The sequence below is a fragment of the Chlamydotis macqueenii genome, chromosome 2, assembly GCF_036417535.1.
Source record: "Chlamydotis macqueenii isolate bChlMac1 chromosome 2, bChlMac1.mat, whole genome shotgun sequence".
Classification (NCBI taxonomy): domain Eukaryota; kingdom Metazoa; phylum Chordata; class Aves; order Otidiformes; family Otididae; genus Chlamydotis; species Chlamydotis macqueenii.
The window spans coordinates 118,037,903-118,061,739 of NC_141557.1; the positions used below are offsets into that span (position 1 = coordinate 118,037,903).

Below are 23,837 nucleotides of genomic sequence, written 5' to 3' on the forward strand. Positions count from 1 at the left end.
ACCTCTGTGTCACAGTCTAGACCTTATCTCCTCACCATTCAAAGGCTGCGCTGCCATTTTGGTCTGGAAACTTTGTAGCTTCACCGCCTTCCATTGTGTCCTTGTTGGGAGAAAGGTTTTGAGTGTCTTACCACTGAGTGTGTTTCATGCTTCTTTTTCATTTTTGAGGGAGCTGAAGTTTTGCTCTTGTGTAGTATCTGAGTGTAATGTCCAATGTAGTTCCCATTCAGGAGGGTTTAGACAAGAGTCCATGGTATAGAGCTACCTTTTATGCTTGGCTTTCTGATGGCAGATTTTACAGATTCCTGTTTCCCTTTTGCTGTTGGAAGAGCTTGGGTATGTGTGCCCTGCTGTTGCTGATCTAGTACCTTTGAAAGAAAGGTTTATGGCATGCTGTCCCACACTGATTTCCTGTCAGTACTGATGAGTTCCATACTGATTTGCCTCATTTTCACACTCGAGAGTTTTGGCATGCAGACCCATGTAAGGACCTCTTCCTGGGACAGTACTGCACTACATCTGCATCTGCTAGCAGTGGTACATGGTCACACTACTGTGTGAATTATTCTTGCTCTCGACAAGGCTAACTCAAGTATGGACATCAAGTCATGGCATAGTATCTACCATGCTCCTCTCTGGTCCAGTGTCTGTTCCATTGACTTGAGGTGATACTTTTTTTGGAAGTCTCCGCTGTGTACAGATTTTTCAGTATCTGTCAAGATGTTCTTGAAACATTTCTCAGAAGAAACGATCATACCTGCAAACTGGCCTCATGTAGGTAACACTGAGCGTGTGTGAACATCCAGGACTTTGAGGTGGTGTTAGTGTCTGTTGGACTCTGATAGCCAAGTATAAGAGCACCTTGTCCATCAGTGTACCAGTACCAGTTGTTTCCTGGGTCAGTACCAAGAGAGGATAAAGAACTTGAAGATGCACTATAACAATGTCTGGGATGATAGTAGACCTCCCAGACATGGAAGAAAATCCTGCCTCACTTTTGGCACTTTGGAATCAGCACCAAGAAGGGTACCCATAAATTTTCTGTTGGGAGAAGAGAAGGATACTCCATTCAGAATCAGGATCTGAATACAGACCAGGACATGTCTGAGACTGTGCTGGGCATCCAGATCTCTTTGTAGAGACACAAACTCCAGAGACAGCAGCCAAGTGGGTTTGGGAGGAGAGAAGCTCAGGATATAAGGGAATCTACACAAGGTATGTTACTGCCATGGTTTGTTTTGTTTTTCTTAACTTTGGGCTTTGTCTGCATGCTTGGTGGCTGGGTTAATATATGTGCCACTATTTTATTCATAAAGTGGGTAGATGCAGTTTTTTATGGAGAAGGAAGGCACCCATCCATATGATTTGTTCTTAAAGTAGAAGTGGCAACTCCACACCTCTTTTTTTCCAGTTGATGCAGTCAAGCCCCAAGCACTAAGAAAGCTATGGGGAAGTTACGGTTTGGCTCATGTGTTGCTTCTGAATTATAGGATGTTAGACCTGTACAGCTCCAAATAACATTTCAGGCTGACTTTTCTAGCACAACTGTAATTATTATTATTAACAAACTGACAACCTGAAGCAACAAGAGACTAAATTTCAGAACAGAATGGTGGACAGTGTAAAGTAGCCCTGATTTACACAAATTCACAGGACTAGTTTATCAAGATTTCTTTGTTTGTTTGTTTTTTAAGGACACAGGTGTCCAAGTGCCTGCGTTGCCACTGAAGGTAGAATCCTGATCTCCCTTGATGCTGGTGTGGATTTGCTTTCCTGTCTTCAGCTCAGGCACACTGCTTATCTTGCTTTGAGAGAAGAACAAGAGCAAACTCACCAGGCTTGCTCCCTCCACACTCATTCTGTTAGGACTTCATTCCTTGACTACAGCCAGATGCAGGTTATCTTGAAGCATTTTGCTGTCCGTAGAAAGTAATTCAGTATGAGTCTGTCTGTGGTGTCTATCCTTCGACTCATTTGAGCAACTGCTCACTCACATGTTCTGATATAAGCCTGATATATTTGCCTGCCCTCCTTTCCCTTCCTCGCACCCAAAGAGACAAAGGTGACAGACGAGATTATTATGATTATGTCCTTATCACTTAGAATTTGAGCACAGGGTGTCTTCCTGAAAGGCTCTGAAAATCCACTGTGAACTGAGAGGTATTTTTTCTACTGAATTCCTCGGTATAGAGAGTATACAGTTTCTCAGTGTCTTAACCATTTTCTATGTTTCATTTCAGATGCTACAGATTTACCAAGGCCACAGTTGGAGAATTCTGACTCCCTACCTGAAGCATTTCATCAGATGTCTGGCCACATAAGTGATGATTCTTGACAAATTTTCCTGTCAACAAATGGAAAACAAGGAAAAATATGTTGCTTTTTGACTTCTAGAGAGACATGGGAAGGGACAGTGGAATTTACAAAATGCATTCAGGAAAATGGAAGTTCGAAGATGATAAACTAAACTGATTTTCTGATTGCCAAGACAAGTCTAGGGAAGAGGACAGAGAAACTATGGCAGGGAGACTGCATAATGGGGAAAAGAAGTTGGAAGAGCAAGAGTTCCAGCAGGAGCTCTTCAGGGAGTACATGCATTGCCCGAAGGCAGGCTGCACGGTATGTCCCTCTAAAGGTCCCTATGCATGGGCAGCATGTACCAGCTGCTCAGCACAGTGCTTTGGTAAGACGCAAGACAATGTTTATGAGACTTTCTTCTGGGTCATCCCCATGGTCCTCAGCCCTTACCTGTGATGAAAGAAAGGGACAGGAATCCACACAGTCCTTATATTCTTTTTCTACTGCTTTTTAAGAACTAGCTCTCAGTTCTGGGGCATTCTGCTTGTTTGTTTTTTTCTCTGGGGTTGTTTGCATAGCATGCTTTTTGCAGCGCTCCTGCATGCTTTCTGTTTTAATAAGTGTGTTTTCCAGAATTTCTTACTCTGAGAATAACATAGAAGAATTTTAAAGCAACTTTAGAACAGTACTGTGTTGAAGTGTAGTTGCCCCTCTGCCTCACTGTAGGACAGTGTCCCACACTTAAGATATGTCTTGGCATGAACATTACCTTTGGTTAAATCTACCACTGCTACGTAGTGGAATCTCCTTCCCAAATATGGGTCGAAAGTGCTCTCTTTGTTCTATTCTGTAGATGCAGTTGCTTCTCTCAAGTCTCAGACAATCAGTCTGATTACAGTGACCTAGTTCAAAGCGTTGCACTTGTCTGATAATGTTTTTCTTTAAGTAACCTGGGCAACTATTTAAGATAGATTGGTCACTGCTACTGTATTAATGACAAATATCATAACTGGAGATAAGAGTCTCAGTCAAACTTTTCTGATGATGTTGCATGATTTTTTCCACATAGTGACAGTGGGTGTCTAAATGAATATCTTCTTCTGGGCCATATGAAAAGAATAGCTTTTGATTTGAATAGTTTATAATAGGAAATTATACCCAGGTGAAAATGAATCAATCATGCCTTGATTTTGAAGTGCGTCCTAGAAATAGTTGGCCTTTTCAGGGAAAGACAGGAGTTGGAACAGCTCACAGCTCTTCAGGGCTCTAGGAAGCCTCTACAAAATGCTGACAAACAGTTATCTACAGTTATTTACAAATCCTGTTTCAGGAGCTGTTGGGTAGGTCTCCAGAAGGCTGCGTGCTCAGGGTGCATGGGCGTGTGGCAGCACCCAGGCTGCAGCAGGATGTCTAGCAGAAAGGCATTGCACTGTAACTGCTGACATTGGTGCAATGTAAATTGGTGCTATCTTTGTTTTAGTTTTTAAACTGCTTTCTGTAAACTGTTTCCTTACCTACATGTGCTTTGTTGTGCCAAGAAATAGATGTCCCTTTAAAGTACTTTTCAGTTGATAGATATTGTTAGTTTAATACTACACAAGCAATTTTTTAAAAAAAACCAACACTCTTCTCTTTGGAAAAAAAGTGTCACTGAATCGATGCACATGCCATCATCATTCCCATTCGCATGCAAGTCAGAACAGACATTGAACACATTACATGGGGTTTTGTCCTTCTCTTGTTTCTGTGCTTGGGAAAGCAACAAAAAATATTTGCTTTGCAGTCTACCGTGATCTGTAGCAACTGTAGCAGTGAATGCATTATTGGAATCCTATAGGAGATAGTGCTGGCCTGCAGGTGTGCAAACGCGCACAAAGGTACACAAATCTCTGTCTCTGCACCATGAGTGTCCAAGCACTGTAGTTCAGTGTTGGTTGATATACAGATAAATGTTCAGTTGTTAAAGTATCCGGTAGTTGCACAGAAAGACGCTGATCACTGCTAGGAGCTTAAGAACAAATATGCAGCAAGAAATTATTTTTATTCCAAATAGAGTTACAAGTGTGGCAGGGTAGGAGGATGGCATGGGACAAGAACAGATGCTAATTTGAAAAGTTATTAGCAGAGTTTGAAAATAAACCCTAGATCTCCAAACTCCTAGCCTGCTGCTCCTCCCCTACTCTTCATCTCCGAATGATTGGTTTTGTACACATAGCAGCAATACTGTTATGTTTGGTGTACCAGTCTGGTTGTAAGTAAATTAATTTGCTCTATCTTTGGAAATGGCACTTGGTAGCTGTTTCCATAAGACGTCTTTATTATTGTTTTAATCTTACATTTGCTTATAACTGAGTACTTTTAATGTATGTTGAATATAAGAAGTAGTGGCATCCTGAAAATAATAATGTGTTTATTCTTTATGATTTGTGGTGCTCACTGTTTTATTTTAACTGCTCTGTGTATCCATGAAGCAAGTTGCTGCTGAGAAATTTTAATTTACTAGAGGCATTGCAATTAAAGGCTGTCTGAATTTTACTAACCAAATGAATGTGAGAAAGAGGGCAAAGAATGAATTTTATGGTGGTGTTAAGTGAATCAGTGATAAACTATAAATCTGTTTCATCTTTGCCAATTTGGGACCCATGACCATGATGTAGAGTTGCTATTTATTTTGTGCAATAGACTTTTCTCAGTGTATCATAGCTTGTGTTTTTCACATGGCAGAACGGAAGAATTCCATAGCTTTATATTTCTGATCCATAATGTGTGAAATTTCAAAGGTTATGTTTCATGAGATGAGTTTCAGAATGAAGACTTGACATTTATGGAACAAATAGAAATCTGGGACAGTGTTGCTTAACGCAACCAAGTGTTACATATCTTTGTTCTTATTAACTTAATTTTTAACATTCTCAGCATGTCATGCATTTAAGCTCAAGTGAAAGTGCTTTTCTGCATTAATGGTTTATCTGTATGCTGCATTTTTTCATTCTGAGTTGAAAAGATGTGGGAAAGAAAAATAATTTAAAAAATCCTGAGCAGCAGTAAAATCAGAGCATAGAACTTGACATTTTGCTTCTGGTGCTCTTTTGGGGATGTATTTTTCTGCTCTCTCCAGTTACCTTTTAGTTTATATTGTTTCCTTTCATTCCTACTTCAAAGATGACTTTATTAGTTTTTACTGAAGAGAGTCAACCGTTTTGTCAGATGGGTGAAGAAGTCTTTCCTGTGTTAAGATCAGCTAAATAAGAAATTATTATTCTTAAGAACAGATAATGACATTCATGAAGCCTTCCGACACTGCTATACTCCAGCAGGGGCATAAACTCCCTGAAAAAGAGGAGGAGACTCGCTCGTTATAAAAAATGGCTTGGAATTAGATTATCACTGTTAATTGCATGGTGTTTTTCTTTTGCCATCTGTCTTCAGAGTTTGTTTTCTCTTAATACTCATCTTTTTATGTTATTTTGAGTTCTTTGGATGAAAGTGGATTGATGGGTTACTTAAAGATTTTGGCAGTAAAAATAATGTCGTTAAACAAATTATTATGCCAAGCCCTGTATAATGACCGTGGCAGTGTTATTCAACAGATCGTCACAGGTTCATTTTTATGAATGGGAATATTGGGAATTCTCCATACTCATTATGTGCGAAAGATTCACAGATGTCCTTTGCAAAACTGCTTGCGAAAGGCCGGATGTAAGTACTGTGTTTTGGTGGTGATTTTAAGAGAGCTTTTAATGTTTAACTTGTGTACCACATGAACTTTCATTTTCTTTTTCTCCTTTTTTATTTATGTGCTATACAGGTAGGATGGTAGTGATGTTTTGCAGAATACTTCAACAGTGATCGGTTGTAAGAATTTACAACTTGCAGCTTTTTTAACTCAAGCATTTAGCACAAAGTGATTGAATACATTTGAAATGTAAACATCTAGTCTTAGTAAAGAAAAGTATACTTTATGTAAGCTATCATATGGGCTATATGTATTTTTCTCATACTTTTCATAGTAGAAATGACATCTTATCATTTGGTAGAATCATCAGCTCTTTCTGGCAGAGCTGTAGGAAGCCCAGCTGGGAGCTTATATATCTCTAGATATGGATGAGATGCAAAAGGCTGTGTCGATAAAAGATGCCAATGTGGTTTGTGTTAGTTACTGTTTCTGTATCTACAGTGAGATCTGGAACCGTTTGTCTTTGGAATAAGTTATAAAATTTCTCATTTTCTTCAGTGCTAGTTACAAATTTGACTCATCTACTTTGTGTTTGTTCCCTTTACCAGAAGAGCCAAAAACTAGAAATTTATTTGGTTGTGGTGAGTAGGAAAGCACTATATTAGCTTGGTGCACTAAAAGCTCGATATAGCAAAGTGTTTGGTGTATGTTTCACTTTGAGTAATCCCGTTGACTTCCCAGCTAAGTAGAATGAATCTTGGGATACAAGATTGTTGTCTTATCCTGCAGTAGTCTTGTATCCTAAAATTAGTATCCCTCAGGCTAAGTGTAGAGAAGTTATATATCCATCCTCAGCAGAGACTGGACAGAGTGCCCTTGGTTTATACTTAACTCCTTCTGGTGTTTGGCTTTACTAGTAACTAGGCGTCAGTGTGCAATTTCTCCCTCTGCTGGGTTGCTCGTAGTGTTGTCTTGCAAAGCCTTCTCTGTTCAACATTTCAGACCATGCAGCTTTAAATTCAAAGGAGAATTTAATGAAAAATCATTGTGATTATCTGGAAATAATATGTCCTGCTAAATAGGATGATTGAGCAAAATCTCACCCATCTCTTTACACTGCAAATCAAATCTTAGATTATTTACTTGATACTTTTGTACCCTCCACCCCTGCCTCATATCTTTCCTTTGACAAAAGAAAAGATAGAGAGCCATAGGGAAGATTATTCGTCTATTCTCTGGGCACAGCGTAATTCATTGGCACTTTGTGTTAAATCTTTGACTCATATTTTGATGTCTACATGGTTTGTTTATTTTTTTTTTTTCATTCTACAACCTATCTTTCAGATGTCCATGTGTGTTTAGCTTTACTGTCAGCTTGAGTACTGACTGATTTTCAGACTTAACTATGGGCCCTGCGTGGTGATCAGTTCCTTGCATTGTGAAACTGGAGGAGATAGAGGAGGGACTGGCAGTGAAACAATGAATGTTAAAGAAAAAGAAAACCTAAAAACAAATGTATGTCAAAGGGAAATGGTGTCTTTAAGGTTTGTGCTTGATCCTCACATGCTGAGGAGCTTAGCCTGTAGCTCAGAAGTGGGCTATGCCTCAAAGTAGTTGTGGTAGCGATGTTTGCCTGCTCCCAGCTGTGTTGCTCGCTTGTGTGGTTCTGAGTGTCCATGGAGTGCTGGGATGAGCTGTGCTATCTTGCGTTAGTGCTCTGTGAGCACGGGGTGGCCTGTGCTTCTTGCTAGTGCCACATCAGTTCCAGAAATGTGTGTTTAAGGTCCACAAGTGGCCTTCACATAACAGGAAAGAAGGTAAGTGGTGCGCCTGACAAAGACTGGGTACTGCTGCCCTCGCTACAGCAGCTTGTGTATCACCTAAGGTGTACAAACGCTGCCTGTCATTGATGGAGGGTACCTGTCTAAAGCATTGAAAATCAGCTGTGAGGATTCACAAAGAATCTACCTTTGTCAAGGTAGCTGTATAAGTCATTGAAATAGTATTTCCTTATGGATGCTGGCAACAAGGTTATGGTCCCTGGTAGAGGTGGAAGTTGTCTTGAAAGGTCAGGAGGAGGCTGGAGGAGAACATGAGGCATCATTCAGGCTCTTACTCATTTATCTAGGGAAGATGACACTGAGGATGGATATTTCTTCTCTTTGCTGTTCATCAGGCAAATCGGGCTGTGGGGCATAACAATACTAAGTTTGGGTTGTGGTTATATTGGTATGCTATTAGTGCAGAAATTAGCTGTCTTTTCAGTTAATTTTTAGTGGACTATTTGGTACTGCATCAGTGTTTTACTACTAAATAAGGATTACCTGGTATGACACTTAGCTTGGTGGTGGGACTGTACACTGAGTGTAATTTGGGGAATTTTGGGGAATTTTCCAGAAATGTTAACATTTTGGAATTTTCTGTCCACAAGTCTGACTGTGCTTGCTCAATACCAGTATGAATGTTCTGTCTCAAAAATGTGTCAAGTATAGGCTATTCTTCATGGCTTTCTAGTTGCTTCTTTGGTTCAGTGCAGATCTGACCAGCTTCCTCTCTTTGTTTGATTTCAAGTGTTCTAATTTGCTTTTATTGCACAGTGCTTATGTGTCTTTTAAGAAGTGTACTACAAAAATGGGTTAATCGATGAAATAGCTTTTGTGTGGCTTGGTGTATTTTATGTTGTGTAGTGTGTTATTTAGAGGAATAGAGTGATATTGATTTTTTTCAGAGAATTTTTTTTTATTTAGCTATGTGTACATTTTGTAAAGATATTACAGATTAATTGAAATTATAGACTTAAACCTTATAAGGCATCAGTCATTCATGCTCATAAACCTACAGGGCTAATTTATACCAAATATGTTCCTTGTTGATATAGTATTACTTTAATAAATCCCCCTCAAGATCATAACACAAATCACAGTTATAAAAAGAGAGAGCACAGTAAGATTGGAGAAAAATAGACAGAAGGATAGGAGAGATCTGTATTAAGCCCAGCCCATTCTGTTTAATTCCAGAATTTTAATGCTTGCAAATGTATTGATTGGCAAGTATTCATATTTGTATGTTTTCAGATCTTCTGAATCAGATATCATTTTCCATATAAAACACTCAGATAGGTATTTGCTATTTCTGATCTTTAAATATTTTGTATTACGTTATCAACCCCATACTCAATTCATTTATGAAACACAAAGCACTCCCATTTGTAGAGATTTATTCTTGTATCATTTTTCCCCAGATTTGCCAGAACACCGTCATGTTCGTGTTCTGAAGGTTAATGCCCAAAGTCAAGCAGACAGAAGCCAAGTGCTGCAAGGTTTCCAAGATTAGGGCTGATTCCCTTCACAAAAATAAATGATTCCTGCCATGTTCAGTGATTTTGTGCAGCACTACTCACGGCTGAGTGAGTGCATCAATACTGTAGTCCTTACATGCTGTACATACTGATGACACTCTGTGTTAACTTGATTGACTGAGCAGTATACTGGAGAGGATGCACCTGCGAGAGATGTGCAGACATATATATTTTTATTCTGGTTTTGAAACATTTATTTTACCTTTTTTTTTACTTGGAAGTCTTGTTTCACATTCCATGGGTTATCACGTTGTGCTGTTAAGGTAGAGCAAACAGTTACGTGCTTCTTTGTTGTCAAGACTGTACTGGAAAATGATCTAAGGTGCATCTTCTTTCTCTTTATAACCAAAAGCCTGATTTTATATTTTAAAGGAAAATGACATAAAGGGGACGAGTGTGAAGTCTGGCAAGTCAGTAGCTGTCTAAATTCTGCTTATTTTAAGAGATTCAGCTTAATGGTAGAGAAATGTCTCATGCAGTTCGGTTACAAGCATTATTTTTTGTTACATTTTTATGTTTTGTTATCGTTTTTGTAGGCTTTAAGACAACAGCAGAAAAGAAGAAATGGAGTCTCAATGATGGTAAACAAGACTGTTCCTCGTGTTGTTTTGACACCACTAAAGGTGTCTGATGAGCAGTCGGATTCACCTTCAGGTAAATAGCTAAAGGACCATTTGCAAGATCAGTTGTAGTCACAGAGCTTTCCTCTGAATCAGCTGTGTAGCACACAGAATTTGGAACTGCTGAAATAATATTTCCACTTGGTGGCTTTGTTTAACGTCTTTATTTCCTTAGCAAATCTGATGTCTCAAGGATGGAGATTTTACTTTAATAAAGAAGTGAAGTCACAGTAAAATGACAATTGGTAATAGCAGCAGCAGCTTTAAAGGAATGCAAAGTAACATTTTGTTTGGCTCAGGAACTCTAATGGAGGACCCCATGCTGGTATTCAATACCGTAAAGAAAGGAGAGGGAAAAAAAAAAGACAAGCTTCTCTGTGAATGTGAATTTCTGTCTCAATTCTGCATTGCAATACTCGGATTCTTTTGTTAGCTTTTCTTCTTCTGGTACCATGCGTATCGCTGCAGCATAACCTTGACCTTTAGTTCTGGTGGTGAAGTTGCTTCATTTTAAGAGATTTCTATGTCTATGTTTAACACAAATTGACAATTGTATTTCCAGGCATATCGCTTCCATAAATGTTTCTTCACAAAGCAGTGATCTTTTTTCACCCTTAGATTCCTTTACTGCCCCATAACTTGAGGTTACAATATTTTTAAAGATATCTCTTGGGCATTATAGGAAAATGTTCTTTTTATTAGATCAGTGAATATTTCTATTGACTGCAGCGTTCAGTAAACTTCAGTTTTCAGCACTTAATTGATTTATTGAGCTTTTACTCCTATTTCCTCTGATGATAAGGAATTGTGTTGTGACCAGAAAGGTGTATTGCCTTTCAGCAAGTAGATGTCAGATTTTTTAAAATCCTATTTCTGTTTTGTTTTGTTTACAGTGAGGGGGTGCTGGGGGGATTGTTGGTACAAGTGTATCAGTGTCATGTTTGGGGTTTGTTGTTTTTTTTTCCCCCCTAAGGGTCTGAATCTAAAAATGGTGAAGCAGATGGTTCTGATAAAGAGATGAAACATGGGCAAAAGTCTCCAACTGGAAAACAAACAAGCCAGCACTTAAAGAGGTTAAAAAAATCTGGTTTAGGTGAGTAGGAGTAAAATAAATATCTTACTTGTTATTGCAATACTGATATTTTTCTAAACTCTGTGTTCTCTTTAGAAGTTTTATTTTTCTGGTTTATCTATCCCTTTTTCAAACTCAGCTGACCCTTTCTCAAGAAGGCATCTTTCTTTCTGGAATCCTGGAAGATCCATGGGTAATTTTTTTCCCCCCAGAAAGCTTTTCTGTAGTTGCTTTTTAAAGTTTGACAGACCTAAGCAACTGCAAGCAGAGAGGTTATTTAGCAATTAGCTTCTGATTGCTGCATTATGATTTTTTGGGGGGGTGGGGATGGGGTTTAGCAAATATTCTTTCTTTACTGTAAATTTACTTGCAGTCTAATAGGTCTTTATTGCCAAAGATAAGAGCATATTTAGTTACACACCTACAGTGTTACAAGTTAACCCTCTCTTCTTCATTTTAATTATTCCGTATCATATAGAGATTTGGCGTACCATTTATGGTCAATTCTCTGTCTTTGGTTGATTTGGTTCTTCAGTTGGATCCTTAATTATTTTACAGCTACATCTCTTGAGGTGGTAGATACAGTTTCTGGTGTTATTTTCTGTGTTTTTTAGTAAGATTCATACATGATGATCTGTAATTAATGAAGAATTTTCTCTGAAGAGATGCTAAGGGTAAATTCTCAGTAGCTCCGTGTGATAGGCAGATTTTCCTGCTCGGCATGAAATATAATTGGAAATGTTCCCTAAGGAGCAGAAAATGTAGTTTTCACTAAGACTCTTGTCTCAGCTAAAGTAAAGTAGAGTAATTACATAACTGTTTCTTTATCTTTACAAAGGACCTTTTGCATTCAGCAGACTGCTGAATCATTTAGAGAAGTATTTTATAATATGGCCATATTGGAAAAGTTAGCAAACAAGCTTTTTGTAGTGGCTGGATCATCCTAAAAAGTATTTTATGTCTGTCTGTGTCGTGATAATATTGTTCTTCTTTATTAATGATGCAGCCTAGTTCTATTTTTATATATAATGATTCTGTAAAATAGCTTGAAGGTACTTTACTTCTCTACTTTATCATAGGTTGGTTGTTAAATATGCTATTGCCAGTTCCTGATGAACTGTTTCCTGCCAGCCTTCTTATATCACAACCTCCTATGAAAGTGTACTTTGGTTTCATATATGACTTTTCTGCAGATTATTAATCAATCTCAGAAAATGGCATTATTCAAAACCAAAAATACTCCTTCAATATTACAGCTTTTGCTATGCAAAGATACGTTGCATTTTAAATTATTTCCTGTAAGTTTTCTCTACGTTTCAGACTGGAGATACATAGTTTGATGTATACATTCCCTCCCATCCCCAGATATTTCATCAACTGTTGGCCAGTGATACTAAATGTAGAGTGAATTCATTAGATTTCTTTGAGGATTTCAGGAAAAATCCTCTGGCCTTTTAGGACACCAGACTTGGAATGAAGGGAACCTTGTGTAAGGTTAGGGGTTTCTGTTCTTGTCCCTGCTGAAATGTTTCTCTTACGAAATAATATGTCTTGGGATACTAATAGAACAGTTGTTGATCATCTTTGAGAATAGGTCCGGTGTCCTATATAGTGCATTATTCAGTACCAGGCATTGTTTGATTGTCTGAAACTCTGCTGATCAGCAACACTGTGCGTTGTGTTTGGTAGACTTTCTGAACTCCCATTAAATATTATTACTTTTTCCCCTTTTAGTTAACTGATTCTGCTGACTATGGAATTTCTATACTTTTCCTATTTTAATTTTTATACTTTGATGTAAAGACATGGTCCTCCCATCATTTTCTTAGTTAATTTTCTGTGTTGGAGACTAATCTCTCCTTTGCAACACTGTAAGCTTGAGTTTCTCTCTCATCTTCCAGGTTCTATTTCTGATCTGAGCAGTGATCCTCCCAAACGCTGGTAGCAGCTATATAAGGATTCAAAATGTCGTTCTCTGTGGAAAATAATATGAAAAACATTGGCATGTGTTTTGTCATAAACTCCTCTCAGAGTTACGATTAGCTGTGCAGCAGTGGCATACTGGTTTTGTATTCCCCAGAACTACTACTTTCCGTGCTATGTCCAGATACTTCGCTAAATCTGGTTACAAACTTAAGACCTGCAGTAGCCATAGGAAAAGTGCAGGAGACAGAATTTGTTGTTTTTCTGAAAAGATTTTGTTTTTTTTTTTAGTGTGTAGCTATGCTGGGCATCCACAGTGAGCTCCTGGCCTGTGATCCTAGGAATAATATACATATTTCTTCTACAGGTTGATAAAACCTCCATTTAGCCTGTAAGCAGTAGTTGGTCAAATAAATCAGAAAATGTGTGACCCAGGCACACAGAATTAGGTTTGACTTTCTGATACTGTCCTGGGCATTTCACACTATTAAAATATCTGCCACTGAAGGATGTTACTGACTTTGCAGTCATATATCTTGTTGTAGTATGAATCATCTCTGTGTGCATGTGTTTCCGTAGGATGTGAAGCATTAACTGGGAAAATGTTACGCCAATTTGGAGTCACTTAGAAGATGGGGATGTGTATTCTATATTGATTAGAGAAAAGAGTATACAAACAGGCATTAAAATTGGATACATCCTACTTCTTGTGTTACACTTGGGGACTGTGTTCTTTTTGCATTTATGTTTAGTGGGTGGAACAGATGGTGAGGACAGTTTATTGTGATGCATTCATGAAAATGAGCACTTCTTCCATACAATTGTCCTTTATAACAGGGCATTCATTTGTCTGTAATGGAGTCTTTGCTGTACTGAAATACAATGTGTTGGAAAAGGTTATCTTTTGCTGAGTGCAAAGTACTTGTCTCATTTAGTTAGTATTGTCTGCTGAAAAGTAAAAGGAAATTGCAAGAATGTTTGTGGGAGGCTATGGCTGAAGAGGAGTGTTTAGAATTTACAAATCTGCTGCATTTTCTGTGATTTGTACATATTGTGGGTGATGTTGCAGCCTTTAAGGGGAGACCACTGTAGGCCTTCCAAGAAATCTAAAGCATAATTACATTATTTTTATTAATGTTACTGTTAAGTACCTTGTAGCATTTGAGATGTTCCTAATAATCAGTATGCCCAAATTCCCTCATTTGTAAAATACATTTTTTACTCTTAACATGTCAGTTATAATCTTTGCTGAGAGATCCTATGTGAATGCCAAATGCCATCATTGCTCACAGCAGTGGAATATTCTTTTTAATTGCTTTTTTTTTAGAGATTCTGATGGAGTTTGTGTATGATTCAGTTAAGATCCCTTTTGTAGCATCTTTGAAATATTTGAAAGTACAACAGACCAAAACCTAAAAGAGTTTCCTAGGAGAGGTTAGAAGCATTCCAGTTTTTCCAGCCAGTGGACTCCTCCACTTTTTTCCATTTCTGTATTGAGTATCATAATATGTTAGGACTGAGACGAAAAAAAAGAATTGCAGCAGTATGTATATAGCCTGAAGCAAGTAGCAGTAATTGCTTTTTAAGGAGCTTTAAAAAGTATCTTTTAAATATTATTCTGGAAAAAAATAACAAAATGAGACCAGACAGGACTGCCAGTGGTCATCTAATTTGTTCGTCAGTCATAGGGCAAAATCAGTTATACATCTGTCATTCCTGACAGGTATTTGTCTAACATGTTCGTAAAGATTTCCGCTGATGGAGACTGTAATGCTTCCCTATGAATCTAATCCAGTATCTCCTTGTCCTTGGTGGCTGAAAGCTCTCTTTTTCCGGTATCTTAACAGAAATATTTCTTACTGTGCGAGAGTTTAAGCTCGTTACCTTTGCTATCTGCTGTGGACTCTAAGAAGACATTGTTCTTCACCCCTGTGCATCAGCTGTTTATGTATTTCTCCTTCCCTCTGTTGAGTCTTTATCTTACTCGTTCCTCGGTTTGTATTTTTCCTCACAGACCCAGTTTTCTAAATCTCTGATAATTCCTGCTGCCGCCTTCTGTGTGTTGACCATTTTAGATCATAGGTTCTTATGAAAATTCTGAAAAATGCATGTTTTCAGACACCGATTTAACACATTAAATATTCTCATCTCTGTGATCACTGTCTATTCACACAGGTAGTTTTTAGCAAGTGCTATGGGACAAGTTCCATAGGCCATAGTGCACGGCAGGTGCAGAGCACAGTGGAGAGAGAAGCTCTCTGTAATGGTTGATTCACATCAGCCTTGTCAAGCAGCCTTTTGCTTGGAAATAGATGCTTATAATTATGTTGGTGAAGTGAGAGGAAAATACTCTGCTGCTGATGAGTTGATCTCTTGAGCTGGAAGTAAGAATGTGTCAGCTGTCATGTTGACTGGAACGTGGATCCTGTAAGAGCTCGAGAAACAAATACAGGGGAATATAAAAGAAGCTGTTAAGACACCTAGAAAATGCTGTGTTACCCTTCTCAGAGTAACATTTCTCTGGAGCTTACTGTATTGTACAATAAAGGCTGAAAACGTAAAAAGAATTGTTCTTACTCTCTTCCTTTACTTATGTTTAAAGTTATTTCTGTTTATTTACTCCAGGACATTTGAAATGGACCAAAGCTGAGGATATTGACATAGAAACACCAGGATCTATTCTAGTGAACACTAACCTGAGGGCTTTAATAAATAAACACACCTTTGCTTCTTTACCTCAGCATTTTCAACAATACCTCCTGCTTTTACTTCCAGAAGTAGACAGGCAGGTAAGTAGTATCGTGCAATATTTCTATCTTTAATGAGTTTTTTTTTTTACAGTGTGTTTGCATAGGCTGATTTGATTGACTAGGAATTATTCCAGGAAAGAATAAGAAGAAAATTTCCATACTTTCTTGGGTAAAGCTGTAGAATGACTGTAGTTTATCTAAGTGTCAACCAGCTCCTGCTTCCTTTCTTTCTGAAAACTGTGCAGCTACCTGTTTTGTCTAAATGGAAACTGGCCAGCAGATGTTCTGAACTTGCCAAATCTCTTAATTAGCTTTTCTACCTATGGCGTTGAAGATAAACTTCTCATCTTCAACTTTATTTACATTGAGTCTGATTTCATCTGTGATCTTCCTGGGCACTCTGCCAGCAACATCCAGGTCAATATTAGTTCTGTTAGTTTCTTCTCCTCCTCACTTTTTACGCATGCCTACATGTGCATCTGCTCAGCTCCAGTGCACTGAATCCATTCGTTCCCACCTTCTGTAAGGAAGCTCTTGTTCAAAGCTCATGGCTGTAGGCTCATATGGGTTGTTAATCAGTTCCATTGAGGAGAATGATTTGGTGAGTAACAGGGTGGAAATAAAAGTTCAATTTTCTGCTGTTTCCTACAGTCTTTAATCCTTCCTGCATTTGCTGGTCAGATTGCAGGCTTCTCAGAGCAAGTAAAAAATCTTTCCAGCATGTCCAGTTAAAATAGCAAAGAGAGCCCAAAGCAATTTCATTTATGCACTTGCCTCACTTCTGGATTTAAACAGTCTTACCAATTTCAGTGGAGAATACTCGGGTACTTAATTCAGACACATTGACTTACCCAAATAGGGCACTATATTTTTTGCAGGTAGCCAGTATCCATCTCTTTATGTCGTAACTAGAGAATGCAAGTCACTTAAATGACTGATTAAAACCTGCATCTTAAGTCAGTCTGTAAAATGCCATGGTTTCATTTAATGAACTGGTAGTAGTTAGTGGCTACCACAGTAACACAGGCAAAAGCAGTGCAATATGAGACAAAAAGAGAAGGAAAAATTGTATTGATGTACATTTACTCAGCCTCTTATCAAATTAGATACTGTATGTTGTGGGTTAACGCTATGCACTTGGATAATGGAATGTTTGAAAAAGAACATTAACACCAGAGCCACAGGAGAAACAATGTAAATGTATTTCTTCTCAGGCTCCCTCAAGGCAGTCAAAGTCAATATTGACAAATTTTAAAAAAACCTTTTTCACTGCTGTAAAACAGATTTTCACTTAGTGCCCAGCAAACATTTTCCTGATAGTTTTGATTTTTTTTTTCTCTTTCCTACTTCATTGACCAGAAGAGATTAAAAAAAGAAAAATCTGCATGGTAAAATCATGTTTTCTCACCAACCATCAAAGATCCCAGTGTTCATGAACACATTTCAAGTACAGGGGCCTTATTGAGAAGTTTCTTACTTCAAAATTTATTCTTTTAAATGGAGGCTCTAGAACTGACAAGCCATTTACCTTCTTATCAGGGTTCTTACAGCAGATTTTTTGGCAAGAAAATCAAGAGAATATTTGTTGAATTTAATCATACATCACTAGATAAAAGCAATGCATTTCTTTTTAATTTTTATTTCAGAAAGTGTTCACATAATGTACACATTGCAGGTCTTTATTTCAAAGGCCCAATGCTAAATGATTGGACACTGTTACTTCACAAGTGAACTAGTCACAGCAGTTGTCATGAGACATTGACAGATGTCCTGTCTGTCATCTTCTCACAGTGTTCTGTGGGTTTGGAGATGTTTGGCCTCTAAGTGTGATAGTTTGAGGATTGTTTTCTGGTGGAGAATGAAATAGCCCTGAATCCTCATTTTGTAAAGGTCTTAGTAGAGAAAGACTTGCATCCCTTGTCTTGATATCTGAGAGTATGTCCTTTGCTATGCCTAAAGAGTAGCATCCCAGATACGGACTGATGAAAGCCATTGAACTCATATTCTTTTCCTTCCTGTGGCAAGTGGAAAATGCCAGTGTAGTGCTCAAGGATCAAGTGGGAGGGAGAGAGAATTCCAGCCAGGGAGCTCTGATGGGAATCTCTGGTCACTCTGACTGGACGAGGCAAGGGTATTCAGTCTTCCTCTTTTTACTTCTACTGTCTAAATCAAATGGGGTATCAAGCAAGCAGAAATGGTGTAAAACTCTTCTTTGAATTAGTTGTCGATCTCCAAGGACTCCATTTCGTTGTTTTATATTGTCCTTTTCTTGTTTTGCCTGAGAATTCCTGCTCCTGCTCTTCTGGCTCTGCAGTGTTTCCTCCTTGTGCACTGCTCTGCTGTTGGCTGCTGCTGTCTTCCCCAGAGAAATGAGGAAGCTACATTTCTGTGTTGTCATGTGGATATAGTATGTGAAGTAGTGTAATGAATGACACTATAAAAATGTAATAGAGTTATGCTATTTGTGTATATATAGTGATCTGTGAAATAAATTACTAATGAAGTGCAGTCTCATTTAGGCTTTATTACTGCACCACATAGAAAAACCCTATGATGAATGATCCTTTGTCATTTCTGTCATAAACACCATTTTTCTGGGCGGTATAACTCCTCCTTCTTAAATCGTACTGAGCTGAAACTTGTCATGCATATGTCAGTTTGAATAAGCATTTTTAGAAAACCATTAGTTAAGGGAGTTGAGGTTTTCTGTTTTCTTTTTTTTTCTTTTTTTTTGCATGCAAGTGTTTATTATAAATAAATGACTTCTCTCTCAATCCTAGTTAGTCTAATACATTCCAAAAAAGTTCAGGGCCAAGTCAAGAGCTTCATGGGATGTGTTTTCTGATTTTTCTTTCGTTCTCAAGTTTTGTGGTTGCTAGCAGGGAGCCGTGGGAGCCCCTTACGGAACAAGAGCTATGGGAGCCCATAGAACAAAGGGCCTTAGGAAAGATGCCCGAGAATGGAAGAAACTGAGACCAAGTCTGCTGATGTTGGTGCTGTCATTTTTCCTACTCCAGCTAGATTTTTTACAAAGTGGAAGTGTAGGGTCATTGCCTTTCTTTTTCATTAGGAAAAGATAAATTGTGTCATCAGTTATTCACATGTGAAATTTATTTCAGCTTGTATATTAGCTTAAATTTTATTTCAGCAATATTTATAATATTTATAATATTTCAGCAATGAGGCCTGCGTGTAATTTTCTGTATTCAAAATGCCTATAAAAGAAATTGTAGCAAGTAGGCAGTTATGGTAGATAAGTTTTATCAAGGATTTTATTTGCTTTCATTTGGGTTCAGGGTGAAATAGTATGTGGACATTGTTCAAAGAAGCAGCTATGACCCAGACTTGTCTGTTTAGCAGACTGCTCCAAAATGTCACAATATTGGATACCGTGAACCTTATGTCTGGAATTCGAACATACAAATTTTCATCTCTTTGTTCATCTATATGAACTCAAAGGCTCCAAAAACCTTGAAGCTCAGCTGATACAGAAGCCTGTTGGGTGATTCCCCAGGAGACCTAGATGACTGAACTGGCAATAAAGAAAACATGTTGGAATAGAAACTACATGGAAGGCAAAGTTTCTGCACAAAAGATTTCAGTTGTCACAGATCCTAGCATAGTATTTTTCTTTTCAGCTCTAATTAGAACATTCTGCAGCTGAAGAACAATGGAATTTTCATCAAACAAATACCTGCCTCTAATATTAATACATCAGGCTGATAATTACATGTAACAGAAGCTTTCCTGACCACCTCTCAGCAAATATTAATCTTCAAAGAAGGAGGTTTCTCTCTGTGTATGGATTGCTATCATGCATCAGTGCCTCTTTAAATATTAATTAAACAACTTACGTTGTGGAAGGATGAGTAACAGGTCTGTATGACAGGTTGCTGAAAAGGAATGGCAGCTGGTAATATCTTGTCTACACCAGCTTTCCTTTTTGCTGCAGCTGGAGAGTCAAATTCCTGCTATTAACACTGGGTTACGGGCAAAAGGGAGAGGAATACACCTATGTAGTAAGCTTCCAAGAAGAGAAGTGCTGCCTCCTCTGAACAGTAGTAGAAAGCTTAAGTGATTTTACTTATCCTTAGAGAGCTAAAACAAAATGTTCTTTCCTGAATGCTCTGAAAAAATGTGTCTTTCCAGACTCCACAAATGCTTAACAACTTTCTGATCTTTGGAAATTTAACTCCCTGTCCTGTATTTTCTCTTCTGGTAATATTGGGTTCTTCTGAGCCTCTTGTGGTTTGTACCTGCCGTGTCCTTTCACGCAGGGTGGAAATTTCCTCCTGAAAAAACATCAACGAAGGATCTCAAAGCCTCCTCCAGCCTATGTGTTAGGTAGCAGTGCTATTTTATCTAACCAAACCTACTCATGAAGAGAATTTAAAACAGTAAAGGATATCTTAGTAAAAATTATGTCTTGCCTTAGCTTCACTTGTTTTGTGAATGAAATTTAGCAATCTTTTATTTTATTTTCTGAATCAATCTACAGTTTATAGATAGTTGAGGTAGTTACTTAAATTCAAAATTCTAAACTTAAGTATTCTTAAGGAAATACTTAAGCCATGTCATATTGCAGAAGTGTCTGTGAATATTTAGAGTACGCTAGACTACTAAAAAGAAAAACGTGGCATATAAATCAAAAGATTCTAAAATGGGTCAAAATCCACCTTAATCCTCTTTTTAGTTTTCAGATCAGTGAATCCCAAAATAATAACTGTCTCTGGGGTCAGTGCCAGTATTGTTGTTACGTAGTAGCATTACAGCGTCCTGTCATTTTAACGTCAGCGCAGGTTCTGTGTTTCTGTCTCGCCCTACTCAACTGAGGTTGGTGCTGGCGCTTCCAGGCTGATTGTATCGCCTTGCAAAGATTCCCTCTCACTTTGCATTGCAAAAAGGCACAGGTTGATGTCAGTTAGTTATCTTCTCTGTTTAAAATAGTTAGAAGTAATTTTGGGAGGTTATCTACAGAATTCCATTTTAAAACCTCTTTGCTTTCGTGTAGTATGAATCAGCTTAATACCTGTTCCTGCCATTGGAGCAATGATAACAAAAGGTGACTGTGCAAGGTCTAGTGTCTGCCATGCTGACACTTAGTATTTATTTTATTATTTGTAATCAAAAGGATAAAATAAATAGTAGATATCTTACTGTGTATTAGTTTTCTATTAAAAGAGAGTAAGTGAAGCTTTATTTTCACAATTCCTTTCTCATAGCAGCGTAATAATCTTCCTATTTGCTTTCATAACTTTGTCAGTACTTGAGGATTATATTTGTCATTGGACTTTTCCAGCATTTTCTTTATAAGATATGAAACTGTAGATATCAGTCCTGTGTGTATTATTTACTCCCGGGTTTGCTTTATGTTTCTCTCCATGGAATTATTGTGTAACAGTAGCTAAATTGTTACCTTATCTTACTTAGCTGCCTTTTCTGCTAATACTGCAACTTTTTTGCTGTCCTTTTCAATTCTCTACCATCAGTAGCTTTCAAATCTTTATTATTGTGTTCCTGTAAATGTTTGAGTTTTACACTGAAATAGTTTTAGGGTTGTAACAAAAGCACTTAATTCAGAGGAGAACATTTGCAGCAGAAGGTTAAATGTAACATATGTCTTCTACATCTAAGCATATTTAAAAAGCTGTTAAATTGGCACCCCTGTGTGTGTAGTAGTTGAAGGTCATTTTATGTCACTTTTCTCCCATTAATTGACATTTCTTTCTTCGGTTTTATTGGTTTATATGGATAGCATGGAATTGTTGTAATGTGCTTTATTTGTACAGTTTTATTAGGGTAGTTTTAATATAGTTATCTTGTAGACTAGATGGATGAAGAAATTCCAAAGCATTTAAGCTGCTTTTTCAGTAAGATTCTGGGGCTCTGATTCCTGAGCTGAGCGAGCCAGGGGTGTTCAGAGAGGTTACTACCCCCAGCTGGCCTCTCTGTCTTTGTGCTGCAAGTTAATACCTTTTTTACCAAATGCAGCTGTATGGATGGTGTATCTGCGCATTTCACAGTCATGTATTAACAACAAACATCAGTTTCGCTTTACGTGAGTTGAAGGCTGAAGGATTTTACTTTAAAAATCCCTGTTGGCTTTAGCTACAGGAATACTCTTAGTTTCCCTAGTGCTGTCCCATAAGGCTCAGTGCAATTGCATTGCAATCTGGCTGCTCCAGTTGATTGGTAGTGGAATTTTTGTTTGCTTTTTTTCCAATAATCCTTAGAGGTCCTTCTCAATATCAGTACTTCTACATATGTAAATAAGAAGCTTTACATTTTTGGTTAAGTGTCATGTTTTTGTATTCTTGCAGGCTTGGTCACTATTTCAGAAGTGTGAATCAGTGTTTTCTACCATGCAGCATCCATGTTGTTGAAGTTCTTGTTTAATTTCTGAAGCCCTAGTTCCAAGCTCTTGTCACACTTAAAGCATGTCTCACCTTTACGAACAAGTTTTGCAGAGGTGTTAGCAGAACTGTTGCAATTGCTTTTGTCTGTAGCAAGACTCAACTCCGAACATCTAGTAGGACACAGCAATAGTGCTGTGGCCGCTGAAATCTGAAGATACAAGAGACACAGCTGTCTCTGCAGCATCCTTTTCCGTAAGTCATTCTAGTGTGTGAGGGGCCCTGTGCTCATGGTTGTTCTGACGCAAACTGGTGAAGCTTTTGTTCCCCTCTCCTTCCCTCCAAATGAATTTTATGAAGTACAGCACACAGCTGTTAGTGCTTAAAAAAAAAAAGAGGACCTTGTATGGAATACCAGTTCCATTTACATTTGACAGAATTATTAGTACTTTAAAAAGAGAAAATACTTGATAAAACACCTCCCTTGCAGTGGGAAAGCACTTGCACAAGTGCTTTTTTAAATGACTCTCCTAGGTGCTGTGTTATGAGAGTATAACTAATATGGACATAAATGGTAACATGTATGGACACAAGGGACTGACATGCTTCAAATTATGTGGCTGTTATGGGTGCATTGCACTGCTGCAGTGTGTAGTGTTCCAGCTGTTCCGTCCTCGCAAAGTGCCAATAATTAAGTGATATGAGCTGGTCTGCAGTGCCTCCAGTGTTGCCACTGCAGGGCTGCACTGGAATTAGATGGAGAATAGAAGGTTCCTTACAGTTCTGAATCTGAAGACAGCCAAGGACTTGAAGCAGGATCTGGAAAGCAGGTTTAGTGAAAAGAAGAGCAAGCTGAAGTGATCCATCCATGCTTCTGCAACAATCTCTTTCTCCCTCTCCCTGCCCCCCCCCCCTTCACTATGTTTGTTTTACTTAAATAAAAAGGAAAAAAAAGAGGTTGAGGGGTTTTTCCCTAGTTATTTCAGAACATTGCTATTCTTCATCTTGAATTACTTAAACTCAGATTTCCTTTAGCTTGTTCTCTCTTGTGTTAAGGACATACAGCCATTTTTTCGCATAGGTGGGCAGTGTTTTCTAATGTCTAGAGAAAATGAATTGGATGCACAGTTTTAATTTATGACACTCATAAAAAATGACTGACTCATTTTTAGTTGTTTACGTGTAACATCCCCTCACCTTCTGCTTCTCGGGGTCAGACGCATACGTCTTTTATTTTTATCAAAAGCTAGACAAGGAGACCCTGGCTGTTTACATCTCTTTTTCTACACGTACCCCAACATATGAGCATAGTTGGATAATTTAATAATGTTTCACTTTCTTAAAGTCTCCAAGCATCTTTTTCTAAACAAGTTTCGTACATGCTTGCCTTCATCATTATCTCTGTATGTTTTTCTATTTTACTTATTTTTCCAGACTTATGTGCCTCTTCTAGTACCTTTATAAATATTTGCTGTTTGTTGCATGTTCTACACACACTTGGGATTGGCACTTGTGTGATGGATGTAATAGAAAAATAAGTTTTAGTTGTCATTTCTATAATTTGAATGCGGTTAGAAGGTATTGTTTGCAGTGTATTCTGGTTTTCCTTATATTTTGCTTGATTTCAAAACATGCTTTATCTTTTCACTTTGCCGGATATGTTATTCTACTTAAATTCTTCATTTAATTTCTTGCATCTGAACTCAACCAGATTGGATTCTGTTGTCGTTTTTGACACTACAGTGTATTGGAATGAATATAGCTATCCCACTTGTCTTCTTGATTTA

The 23,837-nt window shown here is 37.9% G+C and overlaps 1 protein-coding gene across 3 annotated transcripts in view; it reads left to right on the plus strand.

The window, feature by feature from the left end:
* ASXL3 (ASXL transcriptional regulator 3) overlaps positions 1–23,837 on the plus strand; it is a 66,700-nt gene that overhangs the window by 13,844 nt on the left and 29,019 nt on the right. For all 3 annotated transcript variants that reach the window (XM_086742297.1, XM_086742298.1, XM_086742296.1), the window contains 3 exons: positions 9,869–9,986; positions 10,926–11,045; positions 15,573–15,736. In XM_086742297.1, coding sequence (XP_086598423.1) covers positions 9,869–9,986; positions 10,926–11,045; positions 15,573–15,736 — 402 coding nt within the window. The remainder of the gene's footprint in view (positions 1–9,868; positions 9,987–10,925; positions 11,046–15,572; positions 15,737–23,837) is intronic.